General features: G+C 42.8%; 1 protein-coding gene and 1 long non-coding RNA gene across 3 annotated transcripts; one reads left to right on the top strand and one right to left on the bottom strand.

Moving 5' to 3' along the window:
- Positions 1–8,701, top strand: MED22 (mediator complex subunit 22). 2 transcript variants are annotated; one of them, XM_079961527.1, is made up of 5 exons: positions 1–119; positions 2,485–2,632; positions 3,475–3,555; positions 4,880–5,088; positions 7,203–8,701. In XM_079961527.1, the coding sequence occupies exons 2-5, from the start codon at positions 2,510–2,512 to the stop codon at positions 7,393–7,395; spliced, it is 606 nt and encodes a 201-aa protein (XP_079817653.1). In that variant the 5' UTR covers positions 1–119; positions 2,485–2,509; the 3' UTR covers positions 7,396–8,701. The 2 variants fall into 2 exon arrangements, with proteins under 2 accessions (XP_079817653.1, XP_079817652.1); XM_079961526.1 differs by having other exon boundaries at positions 7,197–8,701.
- Positions 8,649–11,452, bottom strand: LOC307207578. The gene is made up of 2 exons (XR_013834739.1): positions 11,314–11,452; positions 8,649–10,956 (listed from the first exon to the last, which is right to left on the bottom strand). It is a non-coding gene; the product is annotated as an uncharacterized lncRNA (long non-coding RNA).
- Between the last annotated feature and the right edge of the window lie 489 nt (positions 11,453–11,941).

Raw genomic sequence — 11,941 nt, 5'->3', positions numbered from 1 at the left:
GGAGGAGGAGGAAACGTTTTCCCCGCCCCATGGGCTGGACGTAGCCAGTGAAGGAGGAACCGTTCGCAAGAGAAAAAGGAAAGATGGCCGCCTGCCTGCAAGAGGATTACATGTATTGAGTAAGATACTGAGATACTAACATTTATTTGTTAGATAATCGATCTATTTATTCAGACTTCTTTTGTGACTGCAGAGCAGGAGAGCGATGCACCTGGCTTCTCTCGCTTTTCAAATGCATGCTTGTACTTTCAGTGGCAGGTGTGTTTACTACTCCGGCGGGAGAAAGGCTGAAACTTTTCTGAATTAGACCGCGGAGTAATGCAGCACAATTGCGGGTGGAAGGCTTCTTAAACAGAGGGCGATGCACCCCTTAGTCTCGTTTGTTGAGCGCTGGGCGAGTTCAGATCAGCCTTTCTCAGTCTTGTTGGCTTCTAAGGTTTTGGGATTTATGATTCCCATCATAGCAAGTCAGAAAGCTGGTCCATCTAGCTTAGTGTGAGCCGCACTGACTGGCAGTGGCTCTCCAGGGTTGCGCTCTCCCAGTTCTCCACGAATGAGGACCTTCTTCAGAAATAAGGTTCCAGATCTAAAAAGGATGGTTTGAGTAAGATGCTGCCATGTACTGAGTCGGACCATTGCTCCATCTAGCTCAGTGTTGCCTGCGCTGACTAACAACAGCTCTCCCAGGTTGGGTGAGTTTTAGTCCTTTCCTCTAAAAAATAATATAGCAGCCCAGTATTTGTGGCTCTAAATAAATCGGAAGCTGCCTTATGCTGAGGAAGTCTATCACAGAGTTGGGACTGATGTGAGTTGTAGACCTAAACTTCTGGAGGGCACCAAGTTGGTTAAGGCTAATGAAGCAAAATAGGCTGGAATGTGACCAGTGGGTATGTATTTTGTAATGCATGCATTTTGAGGTGGGTCATGGAGATGTGCAGTTGATGGAGAAACTGTTGGGATCTGTTGCAAATTGAGGTTTTTCCCCCCAGAAGCATTGGTATCCTTTTGGGCCATCTAGAGCAGGGGGCACTGTTATAAAGTGGTCCTGCTCCTTCCTCCTGGGCTGTGTCCAGAAAATGGTGTTGGGGTATGAATGTTCAGACCCCTGGGCTCTCACCTGTGGTGTACCTCAGGGCTCTGACCTCTCCCCCATGCTTTTCTACATCTATATGAGATAGCCGGGAGAGATCATCAGAAGGTTTTGGCTGGGTGTTCACCAGTGTGCAGATGATACCCAGCTCTACCTCTCCTTTAAATCGGAACCAGTGAACGCAGTGAGGGTCCTGTGTGAGTGTCTGGAGGTGGTTGGAGGGTAGATGGAGGTTAATGGATTGGAGGTTAATGGATTGTAGGGGACCCCCTTGAATGGGGTAACTGTGCCCCTGAAGGACCAAGTGCGCAGCCTAGGAGTCATTTTGGAGTCACAGCTGTCTATGGAGGCACAGGTCAGTTCTGTGTCCAGGACAGCTGACTACCAACTCCATCTGGTATGCTAGCTGAGACCCTACCTGTTTGCAGATTGTCTCACTAGAGTGGTGCATGCTCTGGTTATCTCCCGCATGGACTACCGCAATGCGCTCTACGTGGGGCTACCTTTGAAGGTGACCCGGAAACTACAACTAATCCAGAATGTGGCTGCTAGAAAGGTGACTGACTGGGAGCAGCCGCCGGGACCATATAACACTGGTCTTAAAGGATCTACATTGGTTCCCAGTACATTTCAAAGCACAATTTAAAGTGTTGATGCTGACCTTTAAATCCCTAAACAGCTTTGGCCCTGTATACCTGAAGGAGTGTCTGCACTATCGTCTTTCAGCCTGGACACTGAGATCAAGCACTGAGGGCCTTTTGGTGGTTCCCTCACTGTGAGAAGTGAAGTTACGGGGAACCAAGCAGAGCGGTTAATTCGGAACAATCGTTGCAGATTCACCAATTGCTTAGCGGCAGTTCGATACTCCGCAGGTGCTGTCTGGCTTTCCAAAATAATAATAATAATAATAATAATAATAATAATAATAATAGTGGTGCCCACCTTGTGGAATGCCCTCCCGTCAGGTGTCGAGGAAATGAACAACTATCTGACTTTTAGAAGACATCTAAAGGCAGTCCTTTTTAGGGAAGTTTTTACTATTTGATGCTTTATAATTTTAATATTTTATTTTAATTTAATATTTAATTTTAATATTTATAAATTTAATATTCTGTTGGGAGGCTCCTAGAGTGGTTGGGGCAACCCAGTCAGATGAGCGGCATCCAAACAAAAAATATATTATTATTATTATGTCAACTGCTGTTTCCCAGACTGTTTTGTACCAATTGTCTGCTGTGCTAGAAAGCTCTTTCCAGTGTCTGGTTATGTTGCAACTCACTGCTTGTAATGAATGGCTTATTCATTCAAGACTGTTGTATTGAAATATATGTAATAAACCTTTGACTTTCAATTGTGTTTAGTTGTAACTCTTTCTGACCTTTCTTGGTGAGCAGCTAAGATTCTGTCCTTGCCACCACAATGCCGCAGCAGCGCGTGCTCCCCCAGAGCAAGGAAACCCTCCTTCAGTCTTACAACAAGAGGCTGAAAGATGACATCAAGTCTATCATGGATAACTTCACAGAAATAGTCAAAACTGCAAAGGTATGAGAAGATTACTTGTGGGTGGGTGGCGGGATCTCATGTCATGGGTATTCTTTCTTCCATCCAAACTCAAAGTTTTTGCTCACCTAATTGGAACGTAAAAATATTACCTCATCATTGTTTTAAGTCAAAGCTGGGGGTAATCTGCAGCCACATTCTCACATTCAATTTAAAGCACTATGATATTACTTTTAAACAGTCATAACTTCCCCCAAAGAATTCTGGGAGCTGTAGTTTAAGGGTGTCAAAAGTTGTTAGGAGATATTTAGTCCCCTCCCAGAGCTTACAGTTCCCAGAGCTCCCTGTAAAGAGGGGTTGATTGTTGAACCACTCTGAGAATTGTTGCGCAGTGAGGTGAATAGGGGGTCTCCTAAAAGCTGTCAGTGCCCTTAAGAAACTACAGTTCCCAAAATCCTTTGGGGGAAGCCATGACTGTGTAAAGTGGTATAATACTGCTTCAAATTTATAGAATAGAAGGGAAGCCTAAATGTTCCTATAAGAAGGATTGAATGAGAAGCCTCCATTTTACTAGTTGGGGGTGTTGCTTCTTCTATGGCGGAGTTGGGGAACCAGTGGCTCCTTCTGATGATTTTGGACTCCATCTCCCATCAGCCCCACGCAGCATGGTCAGCAGTCAGGGATGATGGGAGCTGTAGTCCAGCAGCATCTAAAGGGTCACATGTTCCCCATGCCTGCTTTCGCCTGAAGTGTTTGGAACCTCTGGCAGAGGGAATGCAATAAAATCTCATGGAGAATAGTGAGAGGGCTGTTTTTCTCTGCAGGACAGTGGAAAAAAGATGTTGAAGCCAGTGTAAAAGCTTTGTTTCTAACATTTGCTGTAGATTGAGGAAGAAACCCAAGTTTCTCGGGCAACCCAAGGCGAGCAGGACAACTACGAGATGCAAGTCAGAGCTGCAAATATTGTGAGTAGAAAACATCCAATGGGAGCCTATGTTGGGTGGGTTCTAGGGTGCGTTCAGATACCTGAGAGGCTGCCTTCTTCCCTACAGACCATCTCAGGTGTTGAGATCAGCAGAGGGGCTTTTTTGGTTGTTCTGCCACCCTCAGAAGTTCTGGGTGCTGATAGCTTAGGACAGCTCATTCCCTGGGGCAGCTCTTCGATTGTGGTATTCCCTTCTCACAGAAGTGTGTCTTCTTGTTTTTGTTGAGATGTGTGTGTTTTAGGATCCACCCAATTCCTTTGAATGTGATTTGTTTTAACTGTTCAGTATATTTTAAAAAATGTTTTAATATGCCTTGGGACCTGCTGGTGAAGGGTGGGCAATAAATTGTTGTTGTTGTTGTTATACATTCAGGGTAATTTGGGGCTGTATGTCAAGATTGGATTACTGAAATGTGCTGTATATGGGCTTCCCTTGTGCTCATTCCAGAAGCTGCAGTTAGTGCAGAATGCTGCAGCACGATTGCTGACAGGAGCAAGACCTTGTCAGCATATAACACCTAAGCTAAGAGACCTGCAAGGGTTGCTCATTTGCTACTGGGCCATGTTCATGGTGTTATCATTAGTATATATAGCCTTTAACAGCTTGGGACCAGTTTACCTGCAAGATAGTCTTACCAAACATATGCCCAGTGGGCTGTTTTGATCTGTCGAGCAGGCACTGTTACAAATGCTCCGTAATACTTGTTCTGGATTTGTAAGAAATTAATAATTTAGGGTAGCAGCACTGATGCTTTGGAACTCCCTGTCCATTGACATCAGGCAGGTGCCCTCATTGTACTCCAAGGTATCTGCCAAAAACATTTTTGTTTAGGTAAGCCTGTCCAGACATGTACAAGGCAGACACATCTTAATTTGGTTTCCATCTTGTCACTGACTTTAATTATTCATTGAATGTTTTAAATCAGGGGTCAGCAACCTTTTTCAGCCATGGGCCGGTCCACTGTCCCTCAGACCATGTGGTGGGTTGGACTATATTTGCCGGGGGGCCCACAAATAACCCACAAATAACCCAGAGATGCATTTTAAATAAAAGGACACATTCTACTCATGTAAAAACATGCTGATTCCCGGACCGTCCGCTGGCCGTGTTTAGAAGGCGATTGGACCGCAGCCGGCCCATGGACCTTAGGTTGCCTACCCCTGTTTTAAATAGTAGTGTGGTATTTTTCTTATGATTTCATTGTTTTATTCTTTTTGTAAACCGCTTTGACACTTTTTCTTTTTACGATCTAGTGGTGTATAAATAGTATAAAATAAATAATTTGAATTTATTTCTCTGCTAGGTTCGGGCTGGTGAGTCTCTTATGAAGCTTGTCTCTGACCTAAAACAGTTCCTGATCCTCAATGACTTCCCTTCTGTCAACGAAGCCATCAACCAGCGGAACCAGCAGTTGCGCAGCCTTCAGGAGGAATGCGACAAGAAGCTTATTGCCCTGCGTGATGAGATCTCAATAGACCTCTATGAGCTGGAGGAAGAATATTACTCTTCCAGGTACAAATGAAGCCATGGACGGTTGCCCTATAGTAACCACAACAATTTCCTGTTTCTGACATGGGGTGGGGGTGGGGTAGGGTGGAGGTGAAAATAACAACTGTCCTTGTTTTAAAAAGCATCCCTAAATTCCCAGCACCCAAAGAATCCAGGCCCCAAAGCCGTTTTATTGAGTACTTCATGTTTGACGTGAGATGTGGCCATTTTGGAGGGCAAGCACACCATGTAACTAGGCCTTTCTCCACAGAGATGTGGAGGTGAGCTTCTCTCCTGCCCCCTCATCGGCATTGTGTTCTTGTCACCTAAATGAATTGCAAACAGGAACAGGTATTGGATCTTGAACTGCCCAGAGTACCCTAATCACTAGTCAGTGTAAACTGCAATCCTAACCATGTCTACTCAGAAGTAAGTCTTCTTGAATTTATTGGGGTTTGTTCCTATCTAAGTGGGATTAAACTGCTTTGAAGCTTTTTTTACAATCAAGTGGTGTATAAATTTTATGAAATTAATAATAAATGAAGATGGCAGCTTTAGGCCACATTCATACAATACATTTAAAGCACTATGATGCCATGCTAAACAGTTATGGATTCCGTCAAATAATTAGGGGAGCTGTAGTTTTCGAATGGTGCAGGGATTACAGGGTTACAATTAATTCTCAGAGTTCCCTGTGAAGAGGGATTAATTGTTAAGCCACTCTGGGAATTGTAGGTCTGTGAAGCGAACAAGGGCCTCCAAATAGTACTTAGCGCCCTTAACTACAGCTCCCAAAATTCTTCAGGAGAAGCCATGATTGTTTAAAGTGGTATTTGATGCATGGTATGAGCATGGGGTAGTCAAACAACAACATCTGAAGGGCTGCAGTCGAGAAGATATGGAACTTTGGGGTTTAGGATGCAATCATATGCACCCTTAGCTGAAAGGGACCACAATTGAATAGAGTGGGGTTTGCTTCTGAGTAAAGATACATAGGATTGGACATAATAAGCATTTTTTCTTCTGTCTGTGATGACTGGACCAGGAGTTTCCAGTTCCAGAATGTTAAGATGCATCAAAACAAAGCAATATTTTAAGGATTCTTTTGTTATGCCATTATATATTATTATTATTATATTATTATTATTATACACACACGTATATCACATTAGAAATACTTGCTGCAAGCTTTATTGTAAATAAAACAGCAGTGTGTGTGTGGGAAAATATAATTGTCATTTCAGCTGATAACTACATTATTTTTTTAAGCGAACCCACAGCTTGTTTTTGAAAACCTCCTTCCCCCTGCTTGTCTTATGCAAAGCTTGTTCCTCTCCTTCCAAAACTCTTCCACTGCTTTATTTTCTTTTGCACCTCTTGTTTGCTTCAGTGCAGGATTTACACAAGCAAGAAGGACCAAGATAAATGGTTATACACCTGCAGCATCTTTTTTTAAAAGGGAGGGGGTATGGCTCAGTGGCAGAGCATCTTCTTTGCATGCAGAAGGCCGCAGGTTCAGTCCCCGACATCTCTAGGCAGGGCTATCAGAGACTCCCTATCTAAAATGCTGTACACAATACTGGGATCAATGAACCAGTGTTGTGACTCAGGATGAGGTAGCTTCCTACGTTGCTGTTCAGTATCATGAGGACAGAAGTGTTGCTTTCTTTTTAGGAGAAGAACAATAGCTCAGTGGCAGAGCACATCCTTTGTATGAGGATGGTTCTGGGTTCAATCCCTGGTATTTCCAGTCAGGGCTGGGAAAGACTCCCTTTCCAAAACCTTGGAGGGGATGCGGTATAACCTGAATACTAGCTGTTGTTAACAGTAAGGAGAGTGCTGTTGCACTTGCTTTCTGCTTTTGGGCTTCCCATAACTAGCATCTGATTGGCCACTGTGAGAACTGGATGCTGGACTAAATGAGCCTTTGGCCTGATCTTGGAGGGCTCTTGCGTTCTTAACCTTAGTTGTTGCTTCTTTTTTCCCCTTTTTTTGCTATTTTCTTAACACTGTTGCCTCTGTCTTGCTTTTCTCCTTTTCTCTCCCTCCTGTATCTCTCTCTCTCTCTCTCTTTCCTTCTTGTGGCTTTTCACTGTCCTTTTCTCCTTAACGGGCATCTCATTCGGGGAAAGCTACAGTCTGTGTGACACCAACGACCTCCCGCTGTGTGAAGCTTATTGGAGACAGGAGCTGACCATGTCCTCCCCAGAAGGCCTAGCCATGCCTCTGGCGGCTGCCATGATGGAGGAGAACATTCCGGCCCCTCAGGGGTCCACTCCTTCTCACCCTCACATCAACGGGCATGGAGCAGGCCCAACGGAGCACGCCTGAAAAGGGAGCCTGCAATTCTCCCCCAGCTTTGTTGCGTTTTGACAGTTGAACGTTCCGGTGGTTGCATCAAGACAACATTTTCCTGCCCTCCCCAGGCCCTCTTCTCTGGCAGCAGGCCTCAGCTGTATTTGCAAGAAGCCACATTTCTCTAGGCACAGCCTCACAGGATAGCCAACCCAGTGTTTCCCATGGGTTGCCCAGTGCAGTCAAGATAGGAAGTTTGCTTCTCTTGTGGCTGTGTTTTTAGTGTGCAGGTGTTCTTTTAATGTTCCCTGCCTACGAGATCCCTTGGGAACTGTGCTCTCTTAGATGGAATTTCTTGTGGGGGGGAAAGTTAGGCTGTTGCTTATAGTCTAACATTTTAGTATCTGAATGGGAATTTTAGAGCAGGAGCTGCCTTCAAGGCAGCCCAAGATGGCAGAAATTTAAGCCATTGAAATTATTGCCACTGGGTACAAAATTATAAGAAGAGTGTCTTGTCTACATGGTCAGTTTCTCTTGAAGGTGCAGAAGCTGTAAACAGAATGAAAAAACTTGGTGGCCCTAGTACTAAATTAAGAACAACAACTATTAAAAAGTAATAATATTACGTTTACAGTACTGTATTCTTCCTCCGTATCAGTTGTGTAAGCTAAGGCTCACATCCCTGTCCTGCAAATACCTACTCTATTGAGTAGCTTCAGGGAGCAGTGTTCAAGGGTTGTTTTCGACTGAAGGAACAGGCCTTAGTCCTTTCCCCATACTCCAGTTGCTAGAGTATTTGGGTTTTTTCCTTCCGATCAGCTGTATAAGGAATTAAAGCCCTATCATGTATAAGCTGATGCCTCTTTCTACCACACCCTTCTCTGAAAACCATCTGCTCACATTTTGGTAAAAGTCTGGATGTGGATCTTAGCATACATGTATTTGGAAACAGGACTGGGCCATCTAAAACATTTCAAAACTATTGACAAAACTACTTCCAACCTTTCTTTAAAGAAACCAGAAAAACTGGCCATGTCTATGTGCAGCTTCATGTGGGCTGGTATCCTCTGTTTTACCTCCGCTCAAATCAGGAGGACATTTGTCAGTTTAAGGATGTGTGTCGGGTGGCTGTTTAAAGGTAGAAGAGAAGTGCCAGTTGAAAAAGAGACCTTAGTTGTATATTCAACATTAGTCTTCTGATGCCAGTTCACTTGAACACTTGATTGTAACATGTTTGTGGCTTTTTTAAAAGTAGGATTTTGTGGGGGGTGTTTAATTGAAAAAAATGAATATTTCTCTAATTGTTAACAAATTGTTTGAATAAAGTCAATTTTTATACAAAGGTTTGGAAAGAGATTAAGAAAGTTTTGGAGCTGGGGGGGGGGAGAATGAAGCTTTCCCTAATGGGTAGAATTTCAGCCATCAAAATGAATGTATTACCTAAAATGTTTTTATTCCAGTCTGTCCTGATTGTCAACAGTTTGTGTTGCTTCAGAGATATTTCTAGATATATCTGGTGGGGAAAGAAACCAAGAATTAAGTATAAAACTCTGATAGATTGTAAATAAAGAGAAGGCTTTACCCTCCTTCACCCTTTACAGTTATATGCATGTCTATGGTATGGGAAAGCTAAGATACATAAGAGTTTCTCAAATCGGGGAGTCTGGGAGAAATATAAGAACCTGTTGGAAAGGAAAACTCCATTGTGCTTATTGCCAATAGAAGCCATTGCTATGAAAAGAATAAATATGGTCAGACAATGGGCTTTTCAGAGAAGGAACTCAGACTGAAGACAGTGAAAGAAATAAAAAAAACAAGCAGCAGATTGGTTATCACTGGGGAACAATTTTTTCCCCATTTTCTGTTGCATGAGCTTTTTCAACTGTTCTTATATGTTCTTTCAATGCTGATTTCAAATCTGAAATTGATTTTCGTGTACATGCTATAGTTAACTTGCAATTTCCGACTTTTGCCGATATGTCATATTTACACTGGGGATAAGTGGACACTGACACGTTGATCTACCCTAACCACATGGTAATTATTGTTTTGCAAACATATTTTTTAATTTTTTTTATAGTTTTGTAACCTAAATATTTGTATTTTTCAGATTGGACCATGGCTTCTTCAAGTAGACAAAAATGTGTAAACAAGCCTGATGCCTTTTGTTATGTATGTGACTTCCTCGTCAAAGACGCAATATAACGGCGTTTGTGAGGCATGCCTATAAAAACTATTTTGAAATTACCCTGGGCGACCAAGACAAGAAATGGGCTCCGCATATTGTTTGTCACAATTGTGAGGAAATGCTTAGAGCCTGGACAAAAGGAAAACGGAAGAATATGCCTTTTGGGGTTCCCATGGTTTGGCGAGAACCCAAGGATCACACAAGTGACTGCTATTTTTGTTTCCCAGTGCTATCTACAATTGTTATTCGGGTACTTGATAAAGCCTTTCCGTTGTCCAAGCAAGAAATTGACCATTTTGAGATCCACACAGATGATCCACTTGGGCTCCTCACCATGTTCACTTCCTTCATCTTCAGAAGAGACAAACCCCTTAAAAACTGGAATTGGGAGTTCCTCAGAGTGCGGGATAGGTCTAATTGCTGAAGGAATACTTGGATAGCTGACAGCATGTCGGTTTTTCTTGCCGATACCCTTCGTATTGACCAGACAAAAATAGCATAACAAAAGGCATCAGGGTTGTTTACACATTTTTGTCTACTTGAAGAAGCCATGGTCCGATATGAAAAATACAAATATTTAGGTTACAAAACTGTAAAAATAAAGAAAAATTAACTTTGCAAAACAACAATTACCATGTGGTTATGGTAGATCTACGTGTCAGTGTCCACTTATTCCCAATGCATATCGGCAAAAGTCGGAAATTGAAAGATAACTATAGCATTTACACAAAAATCGATTTCAGATTTGAAATCAGCTGTGAAAGAATATATAAGAACAGTTGAAAAATCTCATGCAAAAGAAAATGAAAAACAAATTGTTACCCAGTATACTGTGTATCCCAATGGAATACATTTTTCTGCATACCTCCAACTGTACATAGATACACACATCATTTTAAATGCTATACATGTCATGTTCAATGTTTTATGGGTCGCTTACATTTATACTCATATTGTACTACTTTGGCTATGTGTTTAATAAAATATTGAATTCTTGCATTGTGAAAAACAAAGATTATGGTGAAAAGTGAAAAACATGAATTGCAAAAAAACCTAGAGCTTACAGAACAAAACGAACTTCAGATATGAAATCAGCACATCAAAATTAGGTTAGAACAACTGCAGGTGACAATGCAACAAAAATTTTGTTCCCCAGTGCTATCAATTAAATGAATGGTTCAAGATAGATTTTAAAAATGTTTTTTTGGACCAAAGCTCAGAATTTGAGAGAATCCTATTAGAAAAAAATGAAAAATTATTATCCAAAATGTATAAGTTGTTATTGAAGCGGGAAACAAAAGATGAGCTGGTAAAATAATCAATGATTCACTGGGCAAGAGATATAGGGCATAATATTGAATTTGACCATTGGGAGAAATATGGAAGATAGATTTGAAATTTACTGCGTGCTACACGCTGTGGGTAAAAGCCTCAGCGCCTAGGGCTTGCCGATCGAAAGGTTGGCGGTTCAAACCCCGCGGCGGGGTGCGCTCCCGCTGCTCGGTCCCAGCGCCTGCCAACCTAGCAGTTCGAAAGCACCCCCGGGTGCAAGTAGATAAATAGGGACCGCTTACTGGCGGGAAGGTAAACGGCGTTTCTGTGTGCGGCTCTGGCTCGCCAGATGCAGCTTTGTCATGCTGGCCACGTGACCCGGAAGTGTCTCCGGACAGGCTGGCCCCCGGCCTCTTGAGTGAGATGGGCGCACAACCCCAGAGTCTGTCAAGACTGGCCCGTACGGGCAGGGGTATCTTTACCTTTACCTTTACACACTAAAAGAAAACCATGTGAAAATGATACATAGATGGTATATAACTCCAAGCAGGTTAGCCAAGATGTATAAATCTAAATCTGATATGTATTGGAAATGCAGAGAAGTGGGAGGAACATTTCTACATATGTGATGGGCATGCAGATTAGTTAAAGTATTGGGAAATTATATACGGTCGGACCTGGTTTTGCGGCCGGGATCCGTTCTGGAGTCCTGGCCGTTAGCCGAAATGGATGCAGGGCAAAGCGTCGCATCTGTGCACACGTGTGGAGCAGTTTGCACTTCTGCGCATGTACGAGCTGCAAACCCGGAAGTAACCCGTTCCGGTACTTCCGGGTTTGCTGCGGACGTTTGCCGGAATGGACGCTAGACAAGGCAGACGTTCGTGGAGGTATTACTGCATAATAAGATGGAAAAAACGTTTTAGTTAGAAAATCATTCACCCCCAAACCAGAAGCGTTTCTTTTGGGAATGGTGCAGACAGAAAACGTATTTATGTATGCAATTACAGCAGCTCGGATTTTATTAGCCCAAAACTAGAAGGTGAGAGAAGTTCCTAAGAAAGAGAAATGACAGCTCAAAATGATAGAATATGCAGAGTTAACAGACCTACGAGAGCAAGAAGG

This window comes from Podarcis cretensis (genome assembly GCF_951804945.1).
Source record: "Podarcis cretensis genome assembly, chromosome: Z".
Lineage (NCBI taxonomy): Eukaryota > Metazoa > Chordata > Lepidosauria > Squamata > Lacertidae > Podarcis > Podarcis cretensis.
This window is presented reverse-complemented; position numbering and strand designations above follow the sequence as displayed.